Here is a 14,621-nt window from a genome sequence, read left to right on the forward strand (position 1 = left end):
CCCCCATAACAGTGTCATTATTATTATCATAATTATGAGCAGCAGTAGCCTCACCATTAAGGTTAACATCGTCATTGACATACGAAGACTGAACTCCACTACCAACATTAAACAGAATAGGTCCTGCGAAAAGCTAGGCAGTGACCGCAAACCGCATACCAGGGTGAACTTTACCACCAGGTGTAGTGCCCAGTTCAAAGTCAATAATATGTTCTTCTTCAAAGTTGGAGTTAACATCAGCGCCCAGATCATTATAACTACCAAGACGCACTTTAGCAGTAACATATTTAGTAGTGGAAGGGGTGGCCCTAAGATCCAAGTTAAACATTGTATGATTACTTTGAGCTTGAAAGATTGTAAACCCCCTTCCAGAAGCCTTGTCCAACATACCATTGACCCCAGAGACGATAGTCATAATATTTCACGACAACAAGCCCCAATATGACCAATTTTACCACAACGAATACAATATTTAAAGACGTCCTCGTAGGGAAACTGAATCCATAGAAGGTAATCGCCATCCATCGAAAGAAAGAAACCAGGAACTAACGGTTCATTTAATTGGATACGGACCTTGACCCTTATATAATCACTAACAGGAATTACCTCAAAAGGCTCCACCTCAAAGTGTTGACTAAGTAAATGACCAGCAATATTAGCCATCTCCATATTAAGGTACTCAAAAGGGAGACCGCATACTCGAACCCATAAATCTGCATATGGAAAGCAAATAGTCCTAGGAACACTATCTGGGAACCATCTTGTAAAAATCATCATAGCTCCATCAAAAGTAGAATAGGTGCGCTTTATTAAATCCTCACGATCATCATCAGATTCGCAGTGAATAGCGTAAATATCACCAAGCTTCAAAGCAGTGACCCTGCCTCTAGTCTTCCATTTTCGCCTAATCAGATCGTTAAGTTTATCAACCTTGAAAATACGATAATCAACGAGAAAACCCAGGACACACTGACCCCAGAACTCCCTTGACCGTCCCAGTGTAGCAGGATCAAGATTAAACATGGTACCAGTTCTGGGAAAACGCCAAGCACTTGCATGCATGGCATTTTGAGGCTGAAATTCAGCATTTGGGGTTGGACATGCATATATTGGTAGTTAGGGTAGATATTGTGTGGATCAGGCTTATTTTGATACACACCGGGGTTAAAAGGTTCCTGATTGGAGCTGTTGTAGTACCCAGAAACATTCGGGATTGAAGTAGCCATTTAAAGCTCCCAAAAAGAAGAAGAAAATTAAATGTGATAAAGAAGAGGATGATTAAAACGAAATAAATGAACCCCTTAAATAGGCCTCAAAGAGCGCATGCAACCCTATTGATGGAAGCTCAAAATCCATTTAGCTGCAGCCTAAGAATCCAGTGATTGGTCAGCCCTTGAGAAACCCTAGAAAAACATGCATGCCCAATGAAGAAGACAATCAGCAATGATAAAACTTAGATTTACACGAAAACAATCTAAACAACTGTGGGAAGAGAAGTGGTTTTTCATGGAAGCCAATACAATTTTGGGGAAGCATTGGGAAGATAAAGAGAAATAATAAAATAAAGCTCTCGCAGGGAGAGAAAAAAGCTCTCTCTACTTTTAGAAAGAGATGAATATGTTTATCTTGAGTGATTGGTTAATGATACTGTTAGGCCCAGTTTAACCTGGTCTGACCGTAACCTGGTCCGACTCAATGAAGCTGAATGGTAGAGACAAAGACCGGACAAGACTAACTACTATCTGGCTGGTGAAGAATATTATGGCAAGAAGACTACTAAATCCTGGAAGAGAAGCCTGATAATCAGTATATCATAGCTTGGCGGATTCCTGAAAATAGCCTGGATTAAGCAGATAAACAAGAAATACGATTGTATAAACTAAATAACCGTGCCCTATTCTCAAGGAAGACCAAGTCCAAACCTAGAACTATTTAATCCATGAATCTGGACGGAAAGAAAGGAAAAGGCTAAGGATTGGTTGAGTTGAGAACGGGTCAAGCAAGCTAATAGGAAGCATGCCCTATTATTCCGGTGACAGCTCCTACAATTTGGGGAAGAGGTTGCTGATTATGAACGTTGCTCATTATAACGTTAAAGGGAGAGAAAAATATAAATAGGAGATTTTGAACATTTGTAAAGGCATTCATTATTAATTTGATCCATACTTTATCTTCTTTTTACTCTAAAACTCTCAGATATTCATACAATATTGTGCCCGGTCTATCAAAGTAATAAAAACGTTATCCATCATACTTGTTTCATTCTTTATCATTTATCCATACCATTCTAATTTTATAGAACTAGATACCCTGATCACTATATAAATAAGCCGGATCCCTTCAGGAAAATCCTGCTAAAACAATTGGCGCCCACCGTGGGGCATCTAGTTCTTCAACCAGTAAAATTCTCCTTATTATCTTTCAATTAATATCCACACACAAAAATGGTGGAACTCACCGCTGAACAACAACTAGCGGCTGCTCTGGCCAAAATCAAGGAATTGGAAACAATCCAAGAGAAAGCGGCTCGGTGAAGGTAAATCGATAGGCTGAAGGAATCTGAGTCTAGCCTGAAGAAGAAATTGGAAAATCAGGCTTCGGGCTCCAGGACCAGATTCGAACCAGGAACCCCATTCTCCTCCATCATCAAAAACATAGACTTCTCTAATTTTGGAACCCCGGAGAAGGATACATTATCCGGCACTCCAACTATTCCCAATGATGAGACAAACAAAACTGAAGCCGCAATAATGATGGCTATGCTTCAGGAAATCCAAAAACTTCACAATAAAATAGAAAATATACCCGGAGTACGGACCACTCGTGGTCAAGTAGAAGTTGATGACTTTGCGGATTCACCCTTTGCGAGATGAAATTGCAAAGATTGATCTACCCAAGAAATTTCTTGTCCCATCCATGAGAACCTATGATGGAACTTCTGATTCACAAAATCATGTTGCCATATTCAAACAAAAAATGTTGGCCGCCTCAATACCCAGTGAACTCAGGCAAGTCTGCATGTGCAAAGGCTTTGGCACAACCCTGACTGGGGCAGCATTACAATGGTTCATCAATCTCCCAAATGGAGGTATCAAGAATTTTGCAGAATTGATCAATGCCTTCAATCAACAATTCGCAAGTAGCAGAGATATGGCCAAGAGACCAAGCAACCTGTTCAGGATAAAGCGACTTCGAAGAATCTCTCAAGGAATTCCTGGCCAGATTTGTCAAAGAAAAGGTGGCCATTCCAAGATGCGATGAAGAAACAGCAGTAGAAGCATTCAGGCAAGGAGTCCTGCTTGACAGTGATATTTATGCAGATCTGACCAAGAAAGCATGTCCAACCTTTGCCACCGTTCAATCCATCGCCTTAGAGCATGTTAGATTAGAAGAAGACCTCAACTTCAGGACGAACTCATCCGGAGGAAAGCAGGGCTATGGACATACTAACAGGAAAAGCTCCTACCAGAAAGGAGGCAATCCCAGATCAGCACCCTATTCCAGGCCTGAACGATCCGAAGTCAATATGGCACAAGAACATAAAGGTAACCTCTCTAGCCTCCCAACTATTCCTGAATATAACTTCTCTATTAATACTGCAGGATTAATCAAACGCCTGGAAAACCTGGGAGATACAGTCAGATGGCCAAAGAAGTCCGACAACCCCAGGAAGGATCCAACAAGATGGTGTGACTTCCATCAGGACATCGGACACACCACAGAAGAATGCATTCAGCTCAGGAAACAAGTGGCATATCTTCTAAAGAAAGGCTACTTGAAAGATATAATCCAATGACCAAAGAATAAAGATGAAGGACAAAATAAGAGAGACCCAGGAAGCGGCAGAGATCCTCCTCCTCCTCCTCCCATCTATGAAGTCAAATTCATAAATGGAGGATCGAAATCGTGGTCCGACCACTCTGCTGAGCCCAAGAGGATATCCAGGGAATCCGGACTTCAACCTCCTCCCAAGCCCGTGTCATTGCCTCGCTATCACCTTTGATGACTCGGACCGCAAGGAATATCGGTCTACACCATGACGACCTGGTAATCACAATGCAAATCGGCAAGACGACCAAAGTATCAAGAATCGATAGATGGAGGAAGCTCAATCAACCTGGTGATGCTTGACGTCCTTAAAGCTATGAAGATAGACGAAAGCAAGATCATAAAGAAATCCAGCGTCTGGTTGGATTCGGTGGAGAAACAAAAAACACCCGGGAGAAATCGGCTTGCCTACCTATGTGGAGGGCGTGGCTTCATATGAGAGATTTGGAGTAATGGATTGCTTATCCTCGTATAATGTAATCCTGGGCGGACCATGGATCCACAATGTCAAAGCAATCCCATCAACATACCATCAATGCGTGAAAATTCCAACAGAATGGGGGATAACCACCATCAGAGGAGAACAAAGGACTGCTCAGGAATGTTACACTCAGGCTTTGAAACCCTCAAAGTCAGGTAAGTCCCTTGCATAGCAATTAAAGTCACTGTCGGGGAAGAATACATAGCACAAACACAGATGGAAACAGGAGAAGTCATATTAGACCCAGAATTCCCCGACGGGAAAGTACTTGTAGGGTCGATGCACCCGACTCAATCGGACCAAATCTGGTCAGCTTTCTTAAAACTAAAATGTCTTGTTTTGCTTGGTCACATTTTGATATGGTGGCATAGATGCTGATGTTATTACTCATAAGTTGAACATTGACAAATCCTTTAAGCCTGTACAACAAAAGAGAAGAAAATTTGCTGCAGAAAGGCACGAAATTATCAACCAAGAAGTTGACAAGCTATTGGACATGGGAATGATCGGGGAAGTGATGTACCGACTGACGGCTTGCAAACGTGGTAGTTGTCCAAAAGAAAAATGGCAAATGGAGAGTCTGCGTAGATTATCTTCGACTTAAACAAAGCTGCCCAAAAGATCCATTTCCCTACCACACATCGATGCAATGGTAGATGCCCTGCAGGCCACGAAATGTTGACATTCATGGATGCCTCCAGCGGATTCAATCAAATAAAAATGCATCCAGCAGACCAGGAAAGCACGACTTTCATCATCGAAAGAGGTATATATTGTTATCTTTGCTATGCCCTTTGGATTAAAAATGCGGGTGCAACCTACCAAAGGCTAGTCAACATGATGTTCAAAGATCAGATAGGAGACACCATGGAAGTCTATATAGATGACATGGTAGTCAAATCAAAAAAGGCAGAAGACCATGTCAAAGACCTGGAAGTAGCCTTTCAAATATTGGAAAAATTCAATATGAAGCTCAACCCACAAAAATGCCACTTGAGTCTCGTGAGGCAAATTCTTGGGCTACATGGTGACAAAGAGAGGAATAGAAGCCAGCCCTGAGCAGATCAAAGCTATCCTGGAACTAGAACCACCAAAGACAGTCAAGGACATACAAAAAGCGACGGGGAGAATAGCATACTGAATAGATTCATCTCAAGATCATCGAGAAAGATGCAAATCATTTTATAACCTGCTAAGGAAGAACAAGGACTTTCAATGGACCCCGATCATCGACCGCCTTTGAAGACACGAAAATATACCTATCCTCTCCACCCTTGCTGGCTAAACCGGTCAAAGATGAACCCCGACAATATACACATCGATCCACGAAGCTGTCGGTGCGATCCTGGTCAAAGAAGCAGACGGACAACAAAGCACCTGTCTATTATGTAAGTAAAAGTCTGCATTGGATGCGAGAGATCGAGTACGGCCTACTAGAAAAATATGTTTTAGCTTTAATAATGAGTTGCACAAAATTAAGACCATATTTTGAAAGTCACCCTATAATAGTCAGAACAAATCTTCCTATTAAGTCCGTACTTAGGAGATCGAATTGTCCCGGACGAATGTGCAAATGGTCATCCCTAAGCACATACAATATAACGTTTGAACCAAGGACAACAATTAAGTCACAAGCACTAGCAGATTTTGTGGCTGATTTTAGTCCGACCCTAGAACCTGACCTAATAAAAGAAATAAATAAACTGACCAGCGACCAAACAGACCTAGAATGGACCCTATTTGTCGATGGAGCAGCCAACACAAGGGGCACAGGCCTAGGTGTAGTACTAAAATCACCACAGGGGGATAAGATAGTACAGGCCATAAGCTGTGCATTTGAGGCCACCAACAATGAGGCGGAATATGAAGCCCTGATAGCTGGGTTAAAGGTATGTATTGATCTTGGTGTGCAAAATTTAAAGGTACGCACCGATTCCCTTCTTGTCTCCAACCAGGTAAATGGCATATATACTGCAAAAGACCCCAAAATGATGCTTTATCTAGATGTTGTTCAAATGCTAAAATCAAAGTTTAAAAACTTTGATATTGACCAAATTTCCAGGGACTTAAATACCCAGGCCGATGCTTTAGCCGGCCTAGGATCCAACTTTAGTCCCCTTGATTTTGACAAAATACCCATTGTGCATTTATTAGAACCTGCAATAAACAAACAAAATGAAAGTTTCCCAATCTACATTGCTAATTCTTGGACGAAACCTTACTATGACTGGCTACAACAGGGAATCCTACCCTTAAATAAGCAAGATGCCAGAGCACTAAAAATAAAAGCTGCTTCGTATACTATTATTGACAACGTGCTTTTTAAGAAATCGCAGGCCGGACCTTACCTCAGATGCTTGGAACCACGGGAAGGCGAGCGGATATTATCGTAAATCCATGAAGGATCTTGTGGAAATCACAAAGGTGGAAGAAGCCTGGCAAGCAAAGTACTCGAAACAGGATATTATTGGCCCACCTTAAGAGCCGATTGCCTGGATTTTAGCTCTAAATGCAAAGCCTCGATTCACGGACCATATATCCATCCATCACCATCCGAAGAACTACATTCCATATCCGCACCCTGGCCATTTATGAAGTGGGGCATGGATATAGTAGGAAAACTACCTCAAGCACCCGGACAGAAAGTTTTCATGCTAGCAATGACTGACTACTTCTCCAAGTGGATAGAAGTTTCGAATCATACGGGCAAGTCAAGGAGAAAGATGTCATAGCATTCATCAAACATAATATCATATGTAGATATGGCATCCCCTCCGAAATAGTATGCGACAATGGCACACAATTTGTGGGAAAAAGAACAATGATATTCCGTGCTCAATGGAACATCAACGGTAACATCCACGCCAGGATATCCAAAAGCCAACGGTCAAGTGAATCCAAGTAACAAAGTGGTGATCACCGCATAAAGAAAAAGTGGAAAGAAGAAAAGGTAGATGGGTCAAGAGCTCCCCTGGTCCTTTTGGTGACAGAACCACGCCTAAAACATCCTTTGGCCAAACCCCTATTCCTTGGTCTATGGATGTGAAGCGAAGAATTCCTACCGAGGTGGACATTCCATCAGCCGGTGTAGCCTAAACACAACAACAAACAACATACCTCTAATGGAGGATAGCCTGGACTTAACGGAGGAGCTAAGAGATGCAAAGCAAGCATCGATTAGCGCAAAGATACCAAAGCAAAGAGTTGCGAGAAGCTACAACAAAAGCTGTCAAAGCCAGGGTATTCAGGGTAGGAGATCTCGTTCTCAGGAGAGTTTTCCAAAACACAAAAGAAAAGAATCTTTGGCAAATTGGCCCCAACCTCGGGAAGGCCCCTATCCGATTGATTCAATTGTTGGCCGGGGAGCTTATAGACTACAAACCCGGACGGCGAAATGATCCCGAGAGCCGGAATATTACACATTTAAAACTATTTCACATATAGAATATATCACACAATCCAGGTATAACTTTTTACTTCAAATACTTCTTGCCTTGAACCTACATGTATGATACTTGCAATTACATGAATAAATGCCATATATGATTTCTTCAATTTATATGTCCAAACACTTATTTATATTCTCATATTCATTTAGCGAAATCTTCAACACTTGTTTTACATATTGCATTTTAATTAAAACAAATCTCAAAGATTGGGGGCCACCCCCACCAAATATCCAACTGATACCCAAAATTCAGTTGCAAAACAGGCCTTTAAATACTGAGCTCAACATACAAACCCGGAAAATCTATTCCTGAATTGTATGACATAGGTGGGTCATAAGCCCTCCGCATGTGCAACAACCCCACCCATAACACATTAAGCGGCTCGATCAGTCGAATAAGCGGCCTCGATCGATCGAATAAGCGCGCTCGATCGAGTCAAAAAATCGGCTCGATCGATCGAACAATGGCGAGATCCGAGACATGTCCAACATCAGTACCTTATCAAAACACAAAAAGAAACAAAACAGAGACCAAATATTTATTCACCCAAAATACTGGTCCCACCTAATAACCATCCATCCCAGGGACATTCCCCCTGGATGGGCCAAAAAATTCCTTAAAACTCTAAAAATTCATTCCAGGGACATTCCCCCTGGATAGACCAAAACCCAAAAGAAAAACTAAGTTATTTTTGAGCCGAGAATCGACTCACAACCATCCACCATCTCCGATCACCGGACTTTGCCTTGGAAGGAGGAGAATCCACTTCTTCTTCTTGACCCATGTTGGCCAAGTCGGGATCTCGAGCATCCGAGTGTCTCATCTCGGTCCGGATTCCAATCGCCCGATCGATTCGGGTCCCTCATAGCATCAACCCGACCTTTTAAGAAGTCGAGTGCATCGCCCAACCTCGCCTCCACTAACTCCTTTTCAAAGAAGCAAGCTCTTCATTCTTTTTCAATCGATCTGCATTGCACGCTTCTCGACCTCCAACTCCAACTGACTGAGACCTTCTCGGCATTTTTCGCACCACCTCACAAACTATAGCACCCTGGTTGACTCCTTAGCCGCCGCCAACCGAGATTGGAGCACCACTTCATTACCCCTGGATGAGTGCGAGTCACGGTTTAGCCTATCCAGCTTTTCCTCCAAGTGGTAACCTTGGCACAGGCGTCCCTAAGCCGACGACAAGCGAGTGAGCCCAAAGATCCAACCCTGCGTACATACAAAATCAATTAGGCAAATACAAGGTAAAACAAAAAGCATATAAACTATAAAAAACAGATCAACTAACTCTCTCTAGCCGGGAAGCGAGTTCGGCGACCCTTGTTACAAGAGAAGTCGAATAGAAACCACCCTGGTAGACGAATCAAGGGTACTAGCAGACAACAGTTGGTCGCTCATCCTTGCAGAAAACTCATCTATCCGAGCCCGGGCATCATCCATGTCATCAATCCTAGCAGGCACCTGCCTTATACTCTGAGTGGCCGAGCCGGGATAGGTTGTTTCCCTCCTTCCTCCTCTTCCGAATATCATCCTCCCTCTTTCTTTTTGAGCTTGTATGACCCTGGTGACACTATCGGGCGGATCTTGAGGAGGTGGACATCGAAATCGGGATATCCAAAGTCTTGTCACTCCCACTAGTTTCTCGGCTCTTGGACTCGCTCGGCCAATCCTAGCCACCCCTGACCTTCAAATCCTTTGCAGAAAAGCTAGCTTGCCCTAGCGAGAAGATCTAAACACCGGATATATAAAAATATACGTAAATATTAAACTAAAAAGTGTGAGGAAAGAGACAACGCCAACATAAAAGCAAGTAGAAGGCGTACGGGGAAAGAGCGAGAGAGCTAGGCTTGCCTTTGGGTACTTTAACCCTTGATCGGCTTGGTCTTCATATACCGGGGCAACAATTCCCGCCCCAAGCAGGTGGCGTGTCCTCTCTTCCTCGGGAATGGCAAGGAAAGCATCTATCCTTGCAATAGCCTCTTCATCCAGAGGATCGTGATTCCAATCAGGAGCTACAAACATTACAAAAACAAAATATACAGGTAAGATTTATGTACCTCACTCTCACTCAATATAACCGCAAAATAAAAATACAGAAACCTACCACTCTCCAAAGGAGGATATCTCGAGTAATCAAAGCCCGATCCCGAGTCTCGGTCCCAGGATAAACGGGAAAGTCTTTGCCCAACTCTTGTCGTCTCGAGAATCCAGGTTAGTAATTAATGGAGTCATCTTTGACTTAATTCTCAAATTAAAACGACCAACAGAAGGATTTTTAAAATGATATAATGCCTTAATATCATTGAGAGTAATCACAAGATTGTGTTTAGCGCATAAATTTTCTATGGAATGAACAAGTTTCCAAACCATCGGCATAATTTGAAAAGGTGACACTTCCATAGCACGGATGGTGTCAATCATTAAGGGAGTAAAAGGTAACTTACAGCCTGCTTTGAATGCCCATTCAAAAATACAGAACCAACCAGGTGATACCCAGTTAGCCCTAATGGACAAGACTCGAGGAATCCATACCTCGGTCGATTCAGAATTATTTTCTTCTCCCTTAATATCTTGTCATAATTTGTTTTCAACAAGTTCTCTTCAGGAAAGTAAGGATCCAAAGATTGAAGGGCGGTGAATACAGAATCCTGGTACTTAAAAGCAACAATGCGGAAAGGAGGATCAATCTCCATCACTTCTTCTTCCGGACGTTTACGGAGTTCGGAGCTCGCAGCAGACTTTTCGGGATGTAGGGCGTTTCTTTGCTCCCATGTTCTTAAGTGTTTGATTTATTATAGAAATTGTTGAGAAAATACGAACGGGATTCTTGAGAAATATGGAAGAATTCGGAAGAATTTTAGAAGAATATTTAGCAAAGAAAGTGGAGGAAATTTGGTGGAAGATAATCTTGCCCTAAATACCGAATTTATAGAAAATCTATAACGGTGTGAAAACCCTAGGGATTGCAAAACTCTCAGCATGACATCACCTAGCCGTTATAGTGTCCAACGGTAACTAGGAGTCTAAGAGTCATTAATTAAGTGTAAGTCTCTTTATTGTTTAACCCGGTAAAAATTGACATTTCACCCCTGGCCTGACCCAGCACGGGTAAAATGTCAAGGGGCAATTGTTAGGCCCAGTTTAACCTGGTCTGACCGTAACCTGGTCCGACTCAATGAAGCTGAATGGTAGAGACAAAGACCGGACAAGACTAACTACTATCTGGCTGGTGAAGAATATTATGGCAAGAAGACTACTAAATCCTGGAAGAGAAGCCTGATAATCAGTATATCATAGCTTGGCGGATTCCTGAAAATAGCCTGGATTAAGCAGATAAACAAGAAATACGATTGTATAAACTAAATAACCGTGCCCTATTCTCAAGGAAGACCAAGTCCAAACCTAGAACTATTTAATCCATGAATCTGGACGGAAAGAAAGGAAAAGGCTAAGGATTGGTTGAGTTGAGAACGGGTCAAGCAAGCTAATAGGAAGCATGCCCTATTATTCCGGTGACAGCTCCTACAATTTGGGGAAGAGGTTGCTGATTATGAACGTTGCTCATTATAACGTTAAAGGGAGAGAAAAATATAAATAGGAGATTTTGAACATTTGTAAAGGCATTCATTATTAATTTGATCCATACTTTATCTTCTTTTTACTCTAAAACTCTCAGATATTCATACAATATTGTGCCCGGTCTATCAAAGTAATAAAAACGTTATCCATCATACTTGTTTCATTCTTTATCATTTATCCATACCATTCTAATTTTATAGAACTAGATACCCTGATCACTATATAAATAAGCCGGATCCCTTCAGGAAAATCCTGCTAAAACAGATACTATTTCCAAGTTTTTGCGCCTTAAATGTATGTTGAATTGTTTCTTCCAACTTCCTATTTGACTTATCTATCTATATCATCAACTTTAACATTAAAAACGTAGGTTAATGGTTAGAATTGCATAAACTTGGTAGGAATAGATAGAAAGTTTGCGAGAGCCAGCTAGTTTAACCTAAGACGGTCATAAGACCAATAGGACGTGACCCAAGCCTAGGTAATACCTTAATCTCGACCCCAACAATTGTTTAGAACCTTTGTTATTCTCTTATTGATAAAATATTATTACCCTTTTGTTGTCTTTGTTTGATCTTGTTGATTTATTCTATATCTTCTTGTTTAGTAATTCTTAGCTTTAGTCGTAACTTAATCCAAACCCAAACAACGTGACTTAGTGTATTCTGAAACGACAAATCTAACAGCTAATTACATCTCGAGTTTTTGTGGTTCAAATCCTACTCCACTAGTTACCTAGTTAGTTGAACTTTCGATTATTACTTTCATTTGCGTAGATTAGGGGTGTTAATGAGACGAGACAACTCATGAGAAATTCGAGATCAACTCGGTCAAAGCTCGGCTCGAGAGCTTAATGAGTCAAGCCGAGCAAACATTGGCTCGGCTCGAAAAGTTCGCGAGCGGCTCGAACTTGTGTGATTAGATAAGATATTGCTCATATTTTATAAAAATATTTTATCATGATTATATCTTTGTATCACGCATATCAAATGTCTCACTGATTTGCCAAATATTTTTACATATAACCTTCGAGCTTTGTTATTGAAAATATCGGAAGGAAAAAAAATAAAAAAATTAACATTATATATAGGCTCGATTTGAGCTCGAGTGTGGTTCGAATTCACATTAAAGCTCACAAGCTTGATAACGAGCACATTTTTTTCAAACTCGAGTTTTGGTTCTTGAGCACAAGTCGAGCAAAGCCAAACTCAAGCTCGACTCAACTCGTTAACACCCCTACCTTAGACAACCTAAGCCCTATAAAAAAACAAGAAGTATGGTGGAAGGTGCCAATTAGTTATTATTGTATCAATATTTAGTGGGTAAAATGTTATCACAACTCAAATTTGTTCCAAAGTAGAGGTGACAATTGGGTCAGTCAAGTTAGGACATATCGAGTCAGTTTATCCTTTTAAGTCGTGTTGGTTCATTTCGGGTCTAATGATATAACGGGTCGTGTCATTATCGAGTCAAGTTAAACTTAATAATTTTTTGGTCATCAATTTAATCGGGTCAATATCAGGCCGCGCTCATATCAGGTCGGGTTTGGATCACTGATCATCGGATCGTGTCGGTTACGAGTCAATTTCAGTTTGCAAAATTCCCAAATTCTATCTGGTCGAGTTTTCTCGGTTCAGGTCGAGTCAGACTTGCAAAGTTGCAAGGTCTACCCAAAATCCCAACTCAACAAATTTACAAGTAGGCCGGAAGCCCAAAAACAACTCCAAAAAAGTCAATTCTTATACCATGCACCCAAGAGTATGGTGCATGGTACTCCCATCAGTTTTTTTTTTAATTGTAATGTATAATGGGTAGTTATTAAAAGGTGCATATATATTTAAAATGACTTTATTTTTAATCTAACTACCAATTTTAAAAAACAAAAAATCACTAATGTTCATAATATTGTTTACTCAATAAAAAAAGATCATATTTGCTATATTTTTAAACTCGTTTATAATATTTAAATATATATTCACAAAATTTATTAAGTGACATATTTACATGTTAAATTGTGTGAATATGTATATTTTGTTAAATGAATATCTGTGAGTAACTCGATAAAATGTTTGTTGTTCTTATGAACAAGTAATTTGTGAACATGTCTGTTATATTGTTTGAATATCTATATTAGTTGTGTGAGTATGTGAGTTTTACTTTGTGAATATAATTTTTAATCTATGTGAATATGCTAATTATGTAATATGAATATCTGATGAGTATGTTAATTACGTGATGTGAATATCTCATTGTTATGAATATGTTAATTATGTGATGTGAATATGTGAGTAAAATTAAAATAAACACCAAAATATATCAAAAGTGATCTCTATTTATAGAGGAACGAAAATTATAAATTGTAGTACTAATTTTTATATTTTTCAAATGTATCAAATTTAAATTTTAAAGGTTTTAAATTTTAATTTTATAATTTTTCAATAACTAAAATTTTAATTTTATAATTTTAATTTTATACCCTACTCATGGAGTAGGATATAATTGTGACCACCAAAACAAAAGATGAAATAATCACCACCTCATCCACAAATCCTCTCATTCCTGAAATCCAACCATCCCAAAACCATACAATGTCACTCACATTATCCCTCTTCAAACCTCCACTCACCTCATCCAAACCCACCACCACATTCCTCCATGGGTCACTCTCCAACACCTTCTCCACCCTCTCCATCTCCTCAACATCACCACCACCATCCACCATCACTACCAAAACCCTGACCATCAAAGCCATGAAATCCATGCAGGGCAAAGTTGTTTGCGCTACCAACGACAAAACCGTCGCTGTGGAAGTCACTCGCTTAGCCCCCCATCCTAAATACAAACGCCGGGTTCGCAAGAAGAAGCGCTTTCAGGCTCATGATCCAGATAATATTTTCAAGGTTGGTGATTTGGTCCAGCTTGAAAAGTGTAGGCCTATTAGTAAGACCAAGACTTTTCTTGCTGTTAAACCTCAAGCCAGGAAGGTTTCTCCGGTCGCGGCCGATGTAGTTGCTCCCAATGAGCTTGGTTTACCACTTCAGTCTCAACAGCCTGATGAGGATAAGACTGTTTAAATCAATGATTTTGTTTTTAGTAGATGAGGTGTTTGATGAAATGCCTCAACGAAAATTGTATTGTAACTTATAATTCTGTGCATTCTGTACCGTTTCGGTTTAATTAGAGATTTGTGTTATTTTTCAAAATTATGTGTTTATGTTTCGCAATGCTTCAAATTTACTGCAATTTTGGAATCCACAATCTTCGCCCGTCTTGGTTAA

The 14,621-nt window shown here is 40.5% G+C and overlaps 2 protein-coding genes across 2 annotated transcripts; one reads left to right on the forward strand and one right to left on the reverse strand.

Moving 5' to 3' along the window:
- Positions 1–411: 411 nt before the first annotated feature.
- On the reverse strand, positions 412–1,062 carry LOC141601054 (uncharacterized). Its single transcript, XM_074421315.1, has one exon. The coding sequence runs from the start codon at positions 1,060–1,062 to the stop codon at positions 412–414; it is 651 nt and encodes a 216-aa protein (XP_074277416.1).
- A 12,777-nt stretch (positions 1,063–13,839) lies between these two features.
- Positions 13,840–14,546, forward strand: LOC141599780 (small ribosomal subunit protein uS17c). The gene has a single exon (XM_074419888.1). The coding sequence runs from the start codon at positions 13,932–13,934 to the stop codon at positions 14,415–14,417; it is 486 nt and encodes a 161-aa protein (XP_074275989.1). The 5' UTR covers positions 13,840–13,931; the 3' UTR covers positions 14,418–14,546.
- The last annotated feature ends 75 nt before the right edge of the window (positions 14,547–14,621 follow it).

This window comes from Silene latifolia, chromosome 9, assembly GCF_048544455.1.
Source record: "Silene latifolia isolate original U9 population chromosome 9, ASM4854445v1, whole genome shotgun sequence".
Lineage (NCBI taxonomy): Eukaryota > Viridiplantae > Streptophyta > Magnoliopsida > Caryophyllales > Caryophyllaceae > Silene > Silene latifolia.